Source organism: Acartia tonsa, chromosome 7 (genome assembly GCF_053477335.1).
Source record: "Acartia tonsa isolate MP-2025a chromosome 7, ASM5347733v1, whole genome shotgun sequence".
Lineage (NCBI taxonomy): Eukaryota > Metazoa > Arthropoda > Copepoda > Calanoida > Acartiidae > Acartia > Acartia tonsa.
The window spans coordinates 20,629,695-20,647,991 of record NC_137266.1 but is presented as its reverse complement, the minus strand read 5'-3'; the positions used below and the strand labels follow the sequence as shown (position 1 = coordinate 20,647,991).

Sequence of the window (18,297 nt, the reverse complement as noted above, 5' to 3'; positions counted from 1 at the left end):
GTTGAAGGTACGTGTACTAGGTAAATAGATGAGAAAATATTTCTGTGATCATTGAAACTTTTTTTCGTACATAAAAGTGATGCTTTTCTGGGAGAGAGTAAACATTGGAGTGTAAATTATTCTGTTTTATAAACATCATTTCTTTTCATTGCCTGAAAAAAATTTGGGGACTTCAAATAAATTTTGAGTACTAACTAACAATGTCCTGACTTTTCCAACAATAATTTAATTTATACAAGGGATAATTTTGTTTATTCCATCTAAATTATAAAGTAGCTTTGTCATTAAAAATTAAAATGATGTGTGTTAAAATGCAAACAAAGTTTTAATGAAGAGTTTGGATAATTTTAGTTCTAAGTCTGAAGATATGCTTACACATTAATTTAGAATTTGCATTTAAAGATCTGGTATTTTCTTGATAAAAATCTAAACTAAAGAAAATAAAAGCCTTTAGATGTGCATACAATGTATGTTGTTACTTTAAAATAGCATATAAATATTTCAACTGTCATTAAAGATTCATTGTACCTTCAGCGCTCCCTTTGTCGTTAAGATTATTATATTTTTGATGATTACATTGAAAATGTTAGCAATTTCTGAGAACCTTTTCAAGGCAGTCAGTAGACTTTACTATTATAGAGAAGATTCACTTCCAAAAAATACTTATCTATCTTTTGTTGAAGAAACCACATGTCTATTTGACTTTCATTGCCTGTAATCTTTGCAAATATTACTAAGAATTATTCCTCAGAATTTTTTTAGTTTTTATGACTAATTTTTTAACAGATAAAGTGACAGTACTTACGACATCGATAGATTTTCTCCTTAAGAATTAGAAAATATTTATAATTTAGAGAAGGATATTTAATAATGTATGCCTTTTGAAAATAAGGCATAATGATTTTACATCTTCTAAGTAATAATCCTATATTATTATTTATTTTTTTATGCTTTTCCTTTTTTATGGTCCTGGAGGTTCTAAAACAATGATCTTCATTAGTTTGTTTATCTTTCGAAGGTGTAAATCATTGTTAGTAATCGAAACATGTCTTTTTACCATTTGAAGGATAAATCATTCTTTTGCAGGTGTATGGTGCTCTTATGTGGAGTTTGGGCAAAGTCCTGGGAACTCCTGAGGTAGCAAGAGTCTATATTGGAAGCTTTTGGGACCAACCCTTGAGGTATTTTAGATGATAAGAAGAGAAAAAGAAACAATGCAATAGGTGACTATCCACGAACAACAGCAAGTGATTCTAAGCACCTTCCAGCAGTGATTCTAAATGTTTTTTTGGTGAATATACTAGGGTTATGTTTAATATCGTTATATCGACTAAAAAAAATAAGTTTCACTATGGTTTTCTAAAAACAAAACTTTGAAATGTTAAGCAATTTTGACAAAATATCATCAAATGTTTTGTTGAGTTCAAAAGTTCAAATAAAGTAATGTGCCAAAACATAATTAAATGCTATAAATTACTAAAGTACACTATAATAAAACTGTTAACAATATTACAAGTTACCATCCCTTTTTCTAAATTAACATTTTTCATTAAAAAATTTTACTTATGTGCCATAGCAGTTTGAACTCAACAAAACATTTGATGATATTTAGTCACAAAATGTCTAAGTTTTATTCATATAAAACCATGGTGAAACTAAACTTTTTAAATCGATATTAAACATAACCCTAGAAAATTCACCAAAAAAACATGTAGAATCACTGCTGGAAGGTGATTAGACTCACTTGCTCTTGTTCGTGGATAGTCCGCTTTAAGAAAATGTATCCTAGTTTAGATCAATAGATTTTATAATTGTAGCTCAACCAAAAGGTAAATAGATATTTAGGCAGATAGATAATTAGATGTAAAGTTAAAGATTGACAGATAGAAATACAAGATAAAATCATTACCTTATTCGATTAACCCTTGCAACATATTTATTGTAATCAGAGGGCTGGTAGTTTGAAGAACTTTGATTTATCTTTGCTCGCTTAGGTCTCCAAGGTTTAATAAGAATAGTACCCTAGTGAGTAAGAGTTAATTTTTTTTTTATCAAAAAAAATCTAAAAATGTTCAAACATGAAAAATATTTGATTTCAGATATGACATAAACAGGCGTCTATTCGAAGCCGAGGAGCAGGATTTATTTGCTGATCTTCAATCTTTGCCGAGGTAATAAGTAATCTACAACCCACTCTACCCCCTAATAAACAATAATGGGAGTACCTAATATATCGTGCAATTGTTATATCTCTTTATCTCTGTTTTTATTTATTTTGTACAATGTATAAAATTAGGTTGAAGGGAAGGGAGAGGGGAGGGAGTAAAACAAACATAATAAAATTTTAAGAAGAAACGAACGGACTAATTGAGTCATAAAGTAGATGCGATAATTTTTAGGATTCTATCTTAAAAACTAGTTGAGTAATTCACTTTTCCCCCATAGATATAACATTTACCTTCATAATGTTGTATTTAAATAAACGGATAAAAGTGGTTATAGAGTAAATGCTTTTTGGTAAAAATAATTCAATAATATATATCAGAATCTTTCTCTTATAAAAAAGTGTAGGTAACAAAAAATTAAAAACCGAAATTTTAAAAAGAAAAAAGAAACAGATTGATATAGAAAATTGTAGAGTATCTCCCCGCCAAAAATAAAGCGATTGTTTGATTTACCAGATTTATAAATATTCGGGTCACATCTGTTTAAAATCTAAGATAAGCAGATAATTCAAACATGACTTATTTATCAGGGATAAGACAATGGCTTATAAATTGATCTACACTGTTTCGGTATGTTTTCTTGTATTCCCTGGCAAGTTCGAACCCATCAATCCCTGTTTCCTTACACCAAATTTCCTAGAGAATGAGTGTGTTACGCGGCATTCCTGACTATCTCCGCGCGGCGCGTGGCTTGTAAACGGACAAAAGAAACGCGCACTTTTCCTTTGATTAGTCCCACGTGAGGAGCTAAGTGAATAAAAATAATGTATTGCTTTAATATACATGTGCTCTGATGTGTGGAATATCTCAAATAAGCCTTCTGCTTAGTTTGACATCATAATGTGGTAAGAATTTATCTTTAATTCTTAATAATAAGTGTAGTATGGTATATTTTTACGAAGAAATTTAAAACATTAATTTTTCAACAAATAGACCATTTAACTGCTAACTTTTGACATACGAATATTTTCCTTAATTTTATTGATCATTTGAATCTAAAATTATCAATTTCTGATGCTATTTAATATGTTTCGTGCCAATTTAAAGTTTTTTAGAAATTTTATATTTTTAATTAAATTGAAATCACGCAACCTCGATCTACAAAAATAATAAACCATTAATATTATGTAATTAATTTTTATATTTTTGTTTTAGATTCACTGTTTTCATGGTAATAAATACACATTTGTAAACTTCACATGTTGGTCATTCGGAGGGCTTGAGATTAAGATATCGAGAACGGCTAGGATTGCGTTCCGATACAATGAAAACAAGACAGAACAGATGCAGCTAAGAACATTCTGTGAAGTTTTGTGAATGTGTTGGTTGTGATACCTTACCACACATTATTATTATAGTCATAATCAGTACAGTTAACTTTAGTGACAATTATGGGTCCTAAAAAGAATAAAGGTGAACAATTGAGTAAGCGGCTGCGTCCAGCCGTTGATGCCCTAACCAGTGAGCTAAATAGAGTGATGAAGTTGGTCAGTGATACTTCAGAACTTAATGTTAGACATCTCACTAAGGAATCAATCCTTGTCCATGACAAGTTCGAGACATTTGACAGCATCATGGTCGGTTTTAGCAAGCTTGGTTTGAGAATCCAAGAGCTTGATGAGTTTAGTGACATTTATTCTGATATAGTTACTGTACAAAAAGACTATAGTGCCTTGAAAGACGCTCTTGATGCTATAGAAGAGCTTAGTGACATTCAAAGTGTTGTTGATGTTGTTGGTGATAATTTGCCTAACCATCAGGCTGAACTTTATGATCGATGTTTGAAGATTGTGAAAGTTATTAAAGGGCCATACTTTCCCTTGCCTGATGCAATTATAAACACTTTGTCTGCTTTGATGAAACGTCTGGCTGAGGTTAAGCTTGAACCTGTGAAGCCACTCACGACGACGGCGGGTGCCTCGACAGCATCGCCATTTGTGTCACCGTTTGGCACACCACAGTTCGTCGCCGGTTCTATGTTCACGCCAGGATATATGAATCGTGTCGACGAACGTCTTCTTCCATCTTTCGACGGCCTGGAAGCTTCCTATGTAAGTTTTAAAGACACTTAAAAAGCTTACTGTAGGACAAGACCCGTCGTATTTACAGTTATTGTTAAGCAGTGAAAAGGTCTGTAAAAATAAAGAGCTTAGACTCCAGTTAATTCAGATTCAATCGCATGAATCTCAGTGGGCCTACCTTGACGCACGTTTTAAGTCCAAAACACGTCAGATGCTCTGCCTTTTCAACCAATGGGAGAAGAAGTCGAAACCGTCGGACTCCAACCAGATTGTGACTGTGTTAGCAGAGTTTGGCGGAGCAGTTAGCCAGCTGGAGCAGCTGACTAAAGATGATGAAGATGATGAAGTTACCACTAGCCAGTGGTTGACTGTGATACTTCTTGAGATGTTATCCAAGAAGTTGCCACGTGATTTTCAAGATAAGCTCAATTTATCATTGGGCTCGATGGATGTCCCAAACGTCCCAAAGCTGTTAAAGATTATTGAAGAACAGTGTGGCGCCATTTTAATGAGGTGTTCGACTGATATGGACACCCCCTCTAAGAAGAAAGGTAACCCTGCGACAGCCGCTACCGCCGTAGGTAAACCTGGTAAATCTAAGATGAAGCAGTCATGTTTTGTTAATGGCTGTGATGACATGCACTTACTTTACAAGTGCCCAAAATTTCATGACCTGTCAGTGTCAGACAGGAAGAGTATTGTGGAGAGTGCTGGATGCTGTTGGATTTGTTTGCAAAAAGGGCATAAATCTGTGGATTGCCCGAAGGCAGATGTAATAGGCGGCTGCAAAGTGGACAATTGTGGTCAGGCCCATAACAACTTACTCCATGAGAGTGTTGATATGGCTGCCGCCGTCTATGAAGTACATACTTCCCCTGAGGCGAACCTAATGTTAATGTTACAGCAGTTAGACGTCGTTGATATTAATCGCCAGAAGGTCCCAGTGAACGCCATGTGGGACACTGGTTTAACTACCACAATGGTAACCCAGTCACTTGTTAATAAACTTCAGTTACCTTTTACTGGACGTTCAGCAAGAATTTCTCTAGCTGACGGTGAAGTTAAACGTCTCCCGACGGTCAAGCTATGTTTAATTGATCGACACAAGAATTATCACCTGTGGTAGTGCCTCTCATTGGTCCAAAAGAGGCGATCTGCTCCAAAAATCCTGTGGAGGCAGCTGTTTTGTTTGATATGAAACTTGAAGATTTTACTTTGGTTGATGGGCAGGTTGATTTGCTCGTAGGGCACCTGCACCCATCGATGTTTCCCTACTCTGAACGTTCAGTAGGAGAAACCATGCTTTACTCCAGCCTGTTTGGATCTGGATATTTTGCTGTTAGTGCTAATGGTTTAGCAAAGAGTAGGTATGTTGTCTGCTCAGATGTTCAGCCGCAGCCGACTGTTGGTGCTGCTTGTGATGCTATTATTGAACCTGTTGGTTCTGCTTGTAACGCGGCTGATGAACCTTTTGGTTCTGCTAGTGCCGCAGCCGTTGACAACATTGCTACGGCGGGTGTTGCCGTGGCTAATATTGATAATGATGTTAGTTGTGCTGCAGTTATTCCTGATGATATTGGAAACGATACTGTAGTCGTTGATAACTTTGTTACGGCGGGTGTTGAGCCGCTGAATGATTCGGTTCCAGCCGGACAAGAGCCGACGGGAGTTTCGGTTCCGGCTGGACAAGAGCCGATCAGAGTTTTGGTTCCAGCTGGACAAGAGCCGACGGGAGTTTCGGTTCCAGCTGGGCAAGAGCCGATAAGAAATTCGGTCTCGGCCGGACAAGAGCCGACGGGAGTTTCGTTTCCGGCCGGACAAAAGCCAGTAGATGATTCTAAGTTTTATGACAGCCACACTTTTATTACGTGCCCTGGTGGTGTTATGAATCAAGAATCGACTTGGTTGCTGCCAAGCTGGCCGCCCGACGCAGGGTAAGAGGCCTGCCAATGGCGGGTGGAAATATGGCGGGTGTTGCCGCCAGAAAGTCATTGAAATTTTTCAAACCACATATCTAATCCACAACATAAACTATTTATGTGACAATGATCTTTAAAGAAAAAATATTGCAAGTTTTATGTTGAGCTTGTGAAAGGAACCTAAATCGGTTCTGTAAAGAATAAGTATTCATTATTCAACTAATTTTTATTGTTCATACCTAAGCACAAAAAATTCTACAAAACTGTTTAGACTTTTAAAGCAGATTTTAAAAAGATTTTGTTTCTTTAAGTATGATTTTGAAAAGCAAAAGTTCGTGAAATGATTTTTGCAGATTTTAAGTTGAGAAAATTAGATTTTTTACAAATTATTTTTCTAGTTTTTTTTATGGTTCACGTTTACTTAAAAAATGTTATTTCTCAAATTCTCATATGAAATAATGCATTACAGTAAAGAACACAACATGTAATATTATTATGATAATGTTTAAAATATTCCTCGTTATTATTTTAAAAGATTATCGCAAAAATCAAGATATTTGTTTAAATTTGTAAGCAAATCAAAGATTTTCTTTCATTCCGGAGGCAGAGATTCTTAACAATTCATGTACAAAAGTTTTTTTTTGTTCACTCCGGGAGCTGGGATTCCTATTAATCCACGCGTAAAGATTTTTTTTCATTCCGAGAGCAGAGATTCGTAGTAATATACGTACCTAGCGGTTTCGGACAATTTTAAACCTTGAGAAAATACTTTAGCAATTATTTTCCTAAGTATATATATTTTTCGTTCATGTTTAAGCATTTATAATAACGAACGCGATGTATGGTATTATTAAAATATTGATTATTATTTTATCTGAATGCCACAGAATTAATTTAAGATAAACTATGCATATTTAAATTAACTCTACCTTCATTTTTATCGTATATATTAAAATACTGCTTCAATGTATTTATTTTTTGTAAAAAGAAATTAACCATTTCTTAAGATTTACAAGTAACGCAAATTTTGATACAATTTCGTTTAAACTTTCAGATCGATGCAAGATTTTTTTCATTTGAAATGCAAACTTAAGTTTTTTATACGTTTACGCAAGTTTTTTCAATGATTGAAGTCTTTTCGGGACCAGGGATTTTTTTCGCGGAAAATTTCCTAGGTACCTGCACAGATATAAACATTTTTATCCTTGTTGGATTGAAATTTGATATGATAAGAAATTAACAAAATGAGAATTTTACATCATTTAAATATTTCTTTATGATTTATTATAATCACATAAATAATTTAATATAACATGCATATTAAAATTATTACTATTTACCTTTGAACTGATGTACCTAAAGAGAAATTGCAGATTCAGCATTTTAAAGTTCTTTTCTTATATTGAGCTTTTGTTTTATTTTGGTAATTTAATTTGCATATTTCAATTGCAATTTTATTTTACGCAATTTTGATTCACGAAGATTTAAAATTATGAAATTTTAATTTTCCGATGTTTGATGATTTTATGGTCATAATTATTTAGATTTAAGTATCTACTTTATTAAAACATGTTAGATCTAAGGATCTTACCTATCTTATCTTTAAAATGTTTAGATGTAAGCCCGAGTATTTTTCCGCTGGAAAATGCTAATTATTGAGAAGTTTTTTTATGGAATTTTACTTTTCTTTTCTAGCAAAAAGATTTAGTAGAAAAAATGTCATTATTTAATCTTTCTTTCTTTTGATTTAAAAGTTTGAGTTGATTATTTAATTATTGATGCGATTTTTAGTATAAAAATCATTTACCTGTTTTATTATGTAGGTGCCTAATTGAAGTTTAGGTACTATCGATTATTAATTCATGTATTCGCAATTACATGGTCTGTAATTCTAATTTTATTGAGATTATGAGGCCATGATATAATGAGATGTGTGAGTGGTAAATGTGCAATTCATGTATATTGAATGCTTTTCCCATTCCTTATTCCTATCCTTATGTGGTAGTGGACTCGGTTTGAGTTATTGTGGTATTCGCGAGTTACCATAATTAATTTTAGGCCTTATGGCCATAACATTTTAAACTCTTGTGGTTTATGTGTTGTGAGATTGTGATTTCGTGGACACTGTCTGCACGCATATTGCAAAGATGAGGTATTGTGTTCGATTCCCAGTGAATAGACGGGTGTGTTTCGGTATGTTTTCTTGTATTCCCTGGCAAGTTCGAACCCATCAATCCCTGTTTCCTTACACCAAATTTCCTAGAGAATGAGTGTGTTACGCGGCATTCCTGACTATCTCCGCGCAGCGCGTGGCTTGTAAACGGACAAAAGAAACGCGCACTTTTCCTTTGATTAGTCCCACGTGAGGAGCTAAGTGAATAAAAATAATGTATTGCTTTAATATACATGTGCTCTGATGTGTGGAATATCTCAAATAAGCCTTCTGCTTAGTTTGACATCATAATGTGGTAAGAATTTATCTTTAATTCTTAATAATAAGTGTAGTATGGTATATTTTTACGAAGAAATTTAAAACATTAATTTTTCAACAAATAGACCATTTAACTGCTAACTTTTGACATACGAATATTTTCCTTCATTTTATTGATCATTTGAATCTAAAATTATCAATTTCTGATGCTATTTAATATGTTTCGTGCCAATTTAAAGTTTTTTAGAAATTTTATATTTTTAATTAAATTGAAATCACGCAACCTCGATCTACAAAAATAATAAACCATTAATATTATGTAATTAATTTTTATATTTTTGTTTTAGATTCACTGTTTTCATGGTAATAAATACACATTTGTAAACTTCACATGTTGGTCATTCGGAGGGCTTGAGATTAAGATATCGAGAACGGCTAGGATTGCGTTCCGATACATACACCCTCAATGAATATAAACTAATTTAACCCCTTCTATAGATAATGATAAGTAGTAGAAACTTTTGTACACTCAACTTAATCAACCAACTAATAAAAATTCAAAAATGTCCCCAAAGTTGTGAGCTAACGAATAAAAAAAAACGTTATTATAAAACTTTGAGGACTAGTGTAATAAACAGCCTAATGTCCCCTTCCTTCCGGCTTAAATAAATCACTTGTTTTGATAATCAGATTAATTTATTTTTCTTAACAAGAATAACAAAAAAATCTTAAATAGACCAACGGACCAAGTAAGTTGTAAACTTGATCTTTAGTAACAATAGCGTTACGGACGGATAGAAAGAAAGACTAAGTGAATATAAAGTAGCTACGCTATTAATGTAATAGTTAGTTTATTCTCTCTCTTTCGCTTTTAAAAATCTAATAATGTTATATTTGTAGAAATGCTGCACTAAGGAAACTGAATGACCTGATCAAGAGAGCCAGATTAGCAAAGGTAAAAGACAATTCTCAAATGTATTTCAGTGACCCTAGTATCGCCATTTAAGGGGGGAGGGTTAATGCAACTATCTCGTAATCAATGATTTAATGGCACTTAGAATTCGAATTTCGATCTAAAATTTTTCATGAGTAATCCTTGGTAGGTCTATTTTCCCTAAATCGAACAAAAGTTGAAAAAGTAACGGCTGGCGGTTCAGCCGTTTAGCCGTTTTTTGTATATTTTCAGGGCAAATTCATCATGAATTACGTAGGAATCAACCTTTAAAAACATATATTTGGTTTAATTCATGTTAAATGATAGCAATAACCATTTTCAAAATTTCTAGCGCCAGCAGCTACCGGCTAGAACCGTTTGATAAGGTTTCTGAGCGACAAAAAGGATTATGTGGAGATAGGTTTCGTGACTAGGGGGGGGGGGGGGTTAATGCACTAAAGTGCCTGATAATGGGCATACAGACAACCATTCTCTCTTATTGCACAACTCTTTTCCGAAAGTCCTTACTGTGTTTGTTAAATTGGTTATATGTTGTGACCGGTTTGGGACAAGGCATTTTCTCCATTTGAAATACTTTATTTGTACTTAATATATTTCTTACATTTTTATTTTCACCATTTGTTAACTACCTATATAATTATTTATCTATCTAGCTAACTATATATCTAGGTGCACGCCTACATCATGTATGTCCTGAAGAAAGAGATGCCCTATATGTTTGTCAAGGACTATCTATCTATCTATCTATCCAGCTATATAACAAGCTAACTTTCTATCTATCTAGGTGCATGCCTACATCATGTCTGCCCTGAAGAAAGAGATGCCCTCCATGTTTGGTAAGGAGAACAAGAAGAAGGAACTGATTAAGAACCTGGACACTATCTACGCCACTCTACAGAGGGTAAGTTTTTTTTATCGTCAATCACATTACATACCTACCATTAAAGGATGTACATATACTTATATTAGGATTTTGCTTCTTAGTAAAACTTCGTGGAAACAACATCCATATAAGTGAAGCTCTACAATAAGAATGAAACGAACATCACCACTTTCTAGTACTGCTTACTGAGTTGCTACGTTTCTAAATCGTACCTTACTGTTATCATACAAAGTTTGAAATAGATAGGATAATTCGAACATGCCTAATTTATCGATAAGAGCTATCCTTTACGAACGTGCAAACAGACCCTTTATATATGTGTAGAACTTGACCTCAAAAACATCTTTTTACGTTTTATTGATAATTTACTTAATTATGTCGTTCTAGGAGCACCAGATCTCACCTGGAGATTTCCCAGACATCAAGAAAATGCAAGAACTACTCGTCAATCATGACTTCTCTAAATTCAGAGCATTAGGTAGAAAGATATCCAGATAGAAAATTGAATATATTATGAACATTAGGTTGATAGATAGCTAGAAAACTTGGTGAATAGATGGATAAAGATTAAGGTTGATAGAAATATAGCTAAATAATTATGAAATATGGATAGAAATTGAGAATTGGAAGATCTTATTATCAATGATGACTTCTCTAAATTGAGAGCATTAGGTAGAAAAGATAACCAGATAAACAGTTAAATAGATTTTGAACATTAGGTTGATAGATAGCTAGAAAACTTGGTGGATAGATGGATAGAGATTAATGACTTCACTTCTCTAAATCAGAGCATTGGTATACAGACAACAAGATAGATAGTTGAACAGATTCAGAGCTTGAGGTAGATAAATATGGATAGATAAATAGATACCAAGACTCAAATTTTCTACAGAAGATATGAACCAACTCATTCTGGAAATTCATTCTACATAAAAAAAATATGTCGTAATCTATTCATCTGTCTAAATCTAATAGAGATATATGGATTATACAAAGTGTTTTCTCTAAAGATATGAAAATCTATGTATAGTCACATAGAATGAACAACAAAGGATTATTTGTAAAACATCATGTTTCACGCATTAAAGCAGTCTTAGGTAAGAAATTATCTTTTAATACTGACATAACAATAACAAAAACATTCACACAAAAATTAAAATTACAAATAAACATACCTACCTAAGTAATTTTTGTTTTTAAATTTTTTTCTAGATCTAAAGCTGTTGGAGAGGGTAGACAAGATGTTGGCTGAAGATATAATTATCTATCTATCTATCTAGATCTAAAGTTGTTGGAGAGGGTAGACAAGATGTTGGCTGAAGATATCGCCAAACTGATGGCCATGGTTCCCCATGAGGAGGCTATCAGCAAGAATGAGGGCAGCGACAAGTAAGTACCTTCTTGTCTTATCGCATTTTCCAAAGCGACAAAAAAATACTTTTTAGATTTTACTTTTTAACAAATAAATGTAGAAGTAAAAAAATATAATCTACATAGTACCTGAATCAAGTGTAGTGAACCTTTTTCGTCTTCTAGCAAATTTTTTCTGTTCTTTTTGAAGCAACTTGGCTGTGTTAATATTTCCGACGCTATTGGCTGTAATTCAAAGATCTAAAGGAAAGTAGCACAGGGTCCACAGATTTTGAATTTAGATAAATCAAAGATGCTGTATATAAATAGTAGATTAGTTTCCTATGATTTGGGGATTTCAATAATAAAACCTTTTATTTTATTTAAGGAATGGAACGGCGAAAATTCAAACGTAGGTTTAAAAAATAATGTATTTGCATTTTATTTAGAGTTTAGATGTTAATAATACCTTGGCTTGCAGTGCTATACATACATATTTTTTACTAAATCATTATTTCATATTTCATTTTTGGCATTATTTCATTAGGTTTCGTTTTTGACTAGAACATTGTATCAGATTTTTTGTTTTGTTTGTATGTACAATTTTTGTGAATATCTACAGTTTTCAACATTTAATTTTAATCTACAAAAGGGGTAATTTTATTTTATGGTCAAGGGGGATGTAGGACCATTCATTGTCTTCCCCTCCCCACTCTTTTTCATCTCAATCTTTAAGTTTCTTTGTATTTATAAGATATGAAAAGTATTATTAATACCCACACAAAAAAGCACAGCTTTCAAATTTATACTAGAAATTAATATACAACAAAAATTAGGGGAAAATGTTGGGTTTGGTTTTACAACATAACAATTAAACTAGAATTAGTTATAAATAAGCCTAACTTAATAGTCTAGGAACAACTAACCCATGGATTACAAAAATAATCAGCATGAAAGCACTTTTTTCATGTATACATATATCAATGTAAAGCACCTTCGCCTAAAAAATATTTCAAAAGTATTTGTTTAGGGCAAATTCTAAAAGTTTAAATTCGAAAATAACGTTTGCTGTGTATTTTTTTATTTGTAAGATAATTTTTGTATACAAATGTATTAATGTTATCAAAAAATAAGACTAATGATGATTTAAAATTCTTCAGGATCGAAGGAGGTGCCTTTGACAATGTGATGAATAGCAAAACTCCCTTCATGTACAAGGTATACAATTTAGATGATTTTCATTCGCTCCTATTGGTTGAACGAACTGACCAATAAATAAGGTCCATTGCCAACCTAAATTGAGGAAATATCTTCCCCTGTAACATACCATAACCTTATTATACTAACAATTTATAAATGATGTTTTCAGGGTGGCGAGGGCATCAATGCTGGTGTTGGTGAAATTGAATGGATTGTTGCCAAGGACAGGTAAAATTAACATTCTACAGACAACAAACCCCCCATTGACTGCAAAACTTATGTTTCCTAATTAATTTAACCATTATTATTAACGTCTCTAGTATGATTAGTATTGATTAATTGACTAGGTATCATCAAAATTTAAAGATATTTGGTTCATTGCTAAAAGAATTCAAACTCGAGTTATTTCCACTAGAAAAAATAATCATTAAACACCATGCTTTAGTCTAAACTACATCAAAAATTTCCTAAATTAAGTTGACAAATCTTTTTACTTAATATATAGTCAACTTGCTGATTCTACATCAGCATCAAATATTGCCAAAACTTATCTCTCTGGGCTGAGTTAGTTTTAGTTGATTATTATTCAGCTTTAATCGACCTTATCCTTTGTAAGCGTCTAAACTCCCCATATCTTTACCCAGGATCAAGATACGGACCGTCTAGTCGAAAATTATAGCACGTCCAATTTGTGAAATATACTGTTTATTATAATTAAAAGATTGACTGTCATTTGGGGTTTGAAATTGTTAAAAACATTTCAATTTATAAAGACACGAAAATGCATAATATCATTTTGTAAAGTGTTATAAGTAGTTAGAATAAAAATTATTATTTACTATGTAATTCAAATATAGTTTAAAAATTTAAATGAGACATCTATTGGCAAAATTTAGAACTATATAATAAAGGATTTTTATGTTATACACTAGTAACAAAACAATACTTTTTTGTAGGTACAAATACGACGCCATCTTTGACACGCTGAACCCCATAGACGGTAAGGTGTCGGGTAGTGCCGCGAAGGGGGAGATGATCAAGAGTAAACTGCCTAACAATGTACTCGGCAAGATTTGGAAGCTCAGCGATGTTGATAAGGATGGTAAGTAATAATAAAAGGGATGTATCTAGATCCCTATTGAGAAAATTAGACTACTATGAATAGGGTTGGCAATCCGAATCCGCCAATTTTTGGGCCAATATTGGAATCCGGATCCGGAATCCGTTTTTTAATAGCGGATTTCGGATTCTTTATAGGTCTTAAATATTTAAATTTAAAAAAGCCTTTTAAAATATTGCTAGAATCCGGAATCCGCAAAGAATCCACCACTTTTTTGACGGATTCTTTTAAGAATCCGGATTCCGAATCCGGCCCAAAAATTCGACGGATTGCCATCACTAATAATGAACACAACGAAGGAACAATTCGGCCGTATTATTGGTTAGAATATGTATACATATTTTCATTTTATCCAAATATGAAAAGTGAATCATAACTGACATAAACATTAAACAAATATGTTTTCTAGGAATTCCTTTGAAGTTTGACTGATTACTGTACCCTGACAGTTCATTTATGAGTTATAGGGGGGATTAAAGTTTTTATACAGACCCTGCAATATCAAGTGCTTGCATGTGTACAGTCTAATGCAGAGATACTAAGAATTTCAATTCATATAAAAATAAAAGGGAAAAGTAGGTTGCGGGTAAAATCCGTAAAGGTTGTGTGTTTCAAGTTAAAAACAGTAGTAGAACGATAAAAAGAGAGGGGTAGGTTTCTGGTAGAATCCGTAAAGGTGTGTGTGTTTTAAGGGTTGAAAATAGTAGTAGAACGATAATATTCACTAAATATGTGTATTTCTTATTGAAAAGAACTAAAGACAAAAAAAATTTTAAGTTAACATAAATTTTTATCGTTCTACTACTGTTTTGTACTTATAACACATAACCTTTACGGATTTTACCAGAAACCTACCCCTCTCTTTATGTTAATTTTTAAAAAATGGTGTTGTCTATAGTTCTTTTCAATAAGAAATACGCATATTTAGTGAATATTATGGTTATACTACTATTTTTAAGCCTCAAAACCCACACTTTTACGGGTTTTACCCGCAACCTACTTTTCCCATTATCGTCAAATGTCTTATCCCTTAAGATCTTTATCAAATCAAGTATAATTTATTAATCATTATTATTTTCAGGTATGCTCGATGCCGACGAGTTTGCACTAGCCATGCATCTTATGAATATTAAGTTAGATGGTGAGTAGATAGATAAATAGATACATAATATTGATAGATAGATAGGATAGTTTGTATCTAGCCATGCTTCTTATGAATATTAAGTTAGATGGTGAGTAGATAGATAAATAGATATCTAATATGGATAAATAGATAGGATAGTTTGTTACTAGCCATGCATCTTATGAATATTAAGTTAGATGGTGAGTAGATAGATAAATAGATACATGATATTGATAGATAGATAGCATAGTTTGTAACTAGCCATGCATCTTATGAATATTAAGTTGGATGGTGAGTAGATAGATAAATAGATAACTCATATGGATAGATAGATAGCAAAAAATCGTCTTGCATAAGTTATAAGAATATTAGGTGAAATGATTTGTAGATAGATAATTAGATACCTAAATTTGATAGATAGATAGGATAGATTGTAGCTGGCATTGTACTAGAGGGGAAAGATGGGACTTAACCCCATTCCCCACTTTCTCTTTTGGTAGGGTTGTGGGACTTTCCCCTAAAATAGTCTTGAAAAATCTTCTCGGGACATATTGGGCGATAACTGTACGGTAGCGATATCTTTTAGAAGACACACAGGGGCGTCCTAGCTCAGTGGTAACGCACTGAGTTACGGTGATGAGAGTTCGAGTTCTAGTACCCCATGTGGCAACTCGAATTTCTCAGTTGAATACATTAACGCAACTTCCCCTGGTTGTGTAAGAAGGGGATTATTGAGTAAGTTTGGATACTCAATAGTCACGTACATAATATCAGTACTACCCTTATCCCAAGCTCCTCTGCGGTGAGCGTCATTCATTTCGGTGACTTAATTTGGGACACCTGCCATACTCGGCGAGGGTGAGGTAATAATGAGTAGCTCTCATGAGATAGCGGGTCAAGTCATAATGTGCTTGAACGTGGAGCTTGATAGCCCTAGTGGCTATACAAAAGTGTCTCAGCCTACTCCATGACTACTTAGGTCCAAACCTTAAGAGACTATGGCTAATCAATCAATCAATCAAGCAGACACACTGTCTGAAAAAAGTCCTCCTGTAACTTTTTAGTAGGATAATTTTTATTACTATTTTAGGTAATGATCTTCCGGGCGAGCTTCCCGTTCACCTTATTCCCCCATCCAAGAGAGGATTCTAAAAAAATTCCGCCCATCATAAACAAACAAAAAATCCGCAATTCCGAGCAGATTTGTGGATTTTCTCCCCATGTTGTAGATTACCATCAAAATGCAAAGCAAATCCTAAATGGACCATGACAAATATTATCAAGCCCAAGAATAAAAAAATCCTGGTAAAAAACTATCATTTTTTGTCACATGATATTTATTTGCTCTAGTTTGATGATTTAAAAAAAGAATTTTGGCCCCTAAATTTCTGCTCTTTTTAGTTTTAGTTTCTTTTGCTGTTTATTTTCACCCTTTAGTTGGAATGACTAAGAATGTTTCTTTTTTTACAATATTGGCAACGATGTAATTAATTTTATAACAGATTTGCAAATGTTTTAGAAGTTTTATTTGCTTTTGAACTATCCAGTATACATATAGTTATTTATCGCATCATATTATAGACAGCATTCCGCGTATAGTAGAATAAAAAAATATATGATTATTACCAGTTTTGTTAGCCCCGTGAGGGGCCGAGGGCCCGGGCTGACAAAACGGTATACCGACAAAACTAGTATTAATATGATGATTTCCATCTTACTATGAAAATTGTGTATAATACGATACGTTACATGATGTTTAAGTATGGCTAAGAACCGGTTCTAATCCAGCGGTTTTTAATTGGTTTCGAAGCCATATTGTAAATCTAAAAAAAACTTTATTAAATAAGTTAGCAGAAAATATTTCAAGGACTAAAATTGTTCTCTTTATTATTGAATTAATTACATCGTTTTAACCCTGAAGTTTATTTAACACATAGTTTCTTAGTTTTGTTATACTGGAGCAAAGTACCTTTAAAATTGCTTCAAATTATTTTCTTCCAAATCATTTTGAAACATAATAAAAAATATTTTTTTACTGATAATAATTTGCCAATTTTTTATTTTTATATGTATCAAGCTTTTTATGATAATTAATGCAATATTTTCACAAAACAAATTCTCAATGTAAAAGCTTCAAATGTAAAATAAGAAAAACCTAAAAAATACTATAAAACTTGATGGCTTTGTTTCTTATATGTTTGATAACAAATCCCAGTTTTTAAAAGTGATTACAGATAATTATTTATTTAAGTATACCTATGTAAAATATAAATTTTATTAGCAATTAGTTGATTATAATTAAAACCAGAAATTGCACAAAAAATTTAAATAAAACTTTTAATTTGCTGTAAATTTAAATTTTTAATTAAAAAAAATAATTGTGATCTTAATTATTTTAACTATATGTAAATGTTATCATATAAATTGTATATTTTATCTAACACATGTTCAAAATTAATAAAAAGAGAAAATGTCTTTAAAAATGTCTAAAATTAAGGTTTGTAAATGAAAAATGCTTGTGATAATTGAAGGTACTTAAAACATCACTCTAGCATATTTTTAATTTTTTTTTTCATTTGAAAAGAGGTAGTTCTATAAAGTTTCTTTTAACTATAATTTTTGTAAGAAATCTACATGGAGCTATCCCTCTAAATTTGCTACTTAGATTATTAGAATAGGTGAGAAATCAATACAACCTGGTAAAAAGGTGCCTTATAGGTCTTAAAAGGACTCTCCACAGAAAAATCAACTTTGGATTTTTGAAAATCTAACCTGAAATTATTATTCTCTGTTCAATTTTAGGCATTTTTTGTTTTTGTGGCATCGCGATCGAAGCCCTTTGAAATTTTTTACCTCCTTTAAGTGAATCCTCCCGCCATTTAATTTGTGCTGCTTTAGTGATTTTTAGCTTCTATTTTTGCCGCCGTTGCCGCATTCATCGCCCTTCTCCGCCGCTACTCCGCTGTTCATCGCTTTTTAATACATGCTCCCCTCTCCCTTGTTCAGAAATTAAATGGAGGCTGAGGGTGTTGTGTATAGCAACGTACGCAATGTATAGCGGAGTAGCGGC

General features: G+C 32.7%; 2 protein-coding genes across 5 annotated transcripts in view; both read left to right on the top strand.

Annotated features, from left to right (window-relative positions):
* The window catches only part of LOC145323998 (EH domain-containing protein 1-like), a 303,862-nt gene extending 286,076 nt beyond the window's left edge, over positions 1–17,786 (top strand). Inside the window, exons 9-21 of one of the 4 annotated variants that reach the window (XR_013881163.1) lie at positions 1,087–1,181; positions 2,100–2,171; positions 9,497–9,551; positions 10,336–10,452; positions 10,822–10,912; positions 11,715–11,823; positions 12,173–12,196; positions 12,945–13,002; positions 13,154–13,212; positions 13,941–14,086; positions 15,186–15,245; positions 16,318–16,710; positions 17,149–17,786. Coding sequence is in view for 2 of the 4 variants with exons in the window: in XM_080166634.1 (XP_080022760.1) it covers positions 1,087–1,181; positions 2,100–2,171; positions 9,497–9,551; positions 10,336–10,452; positions 10,822–10,912; positions 11,715–11,823; positions 12,173–12,196; positions 12,945–13,002; positions 13,154–13,212; positions 13,941–14,086; positions 15,186–15,245; positions 16,318–16,379 (948 nt within the window). In the remaining 2 variants the exon portion in view is untranslated. Of the gene's footprint in view, positions 1–1,086; positions 1,182–2,099; positions 2,172–9,496; positions 9,552–10,335; positions 10,453–10,821; positions 10,913–11,714; positions 11,824–12,172; positions 12,197–12,944; positions 13,003–13,153; positions 13,213–13,940; positions 14,087–15,185; positions 15,246–16,317 lie in introns of all 4 variants that reach the window. The other 3 variants (XR_013881164.1, XM_080166634.1, XM_080166635.1) reach the window with 3 other exon arrangements.
* On the top strand, positions 2,808–4,297 carry LOC145324018 (uncharacterized). Its single transcript, XM_080166652.1, has 2 exons — positions 2,808–3,070; positions 3,381–4,297. The coding sequence occupies exon 2, from the start codon at positions 3,617–3,619 to the stop codon at positions 4,295–4,297; it is 681 nt and encodes a 226-aa protein (XP_080022778.1). The 5' UTR covers positions 2,808–3,070; positions 3,381–3,616.
* Positions 17,787–18,297: the final 511 nt, after the last annotated feature.

Excerpts from the sequence above, each read along its gene's own strand:
- LOC145324018 (XM_080166652.1), top strand. The coding sequence starts at position 3,617 with ATGGGTCCTAAAAAGAATAAAGGTGAACAATTGAGTAAGCGGCTGCGT.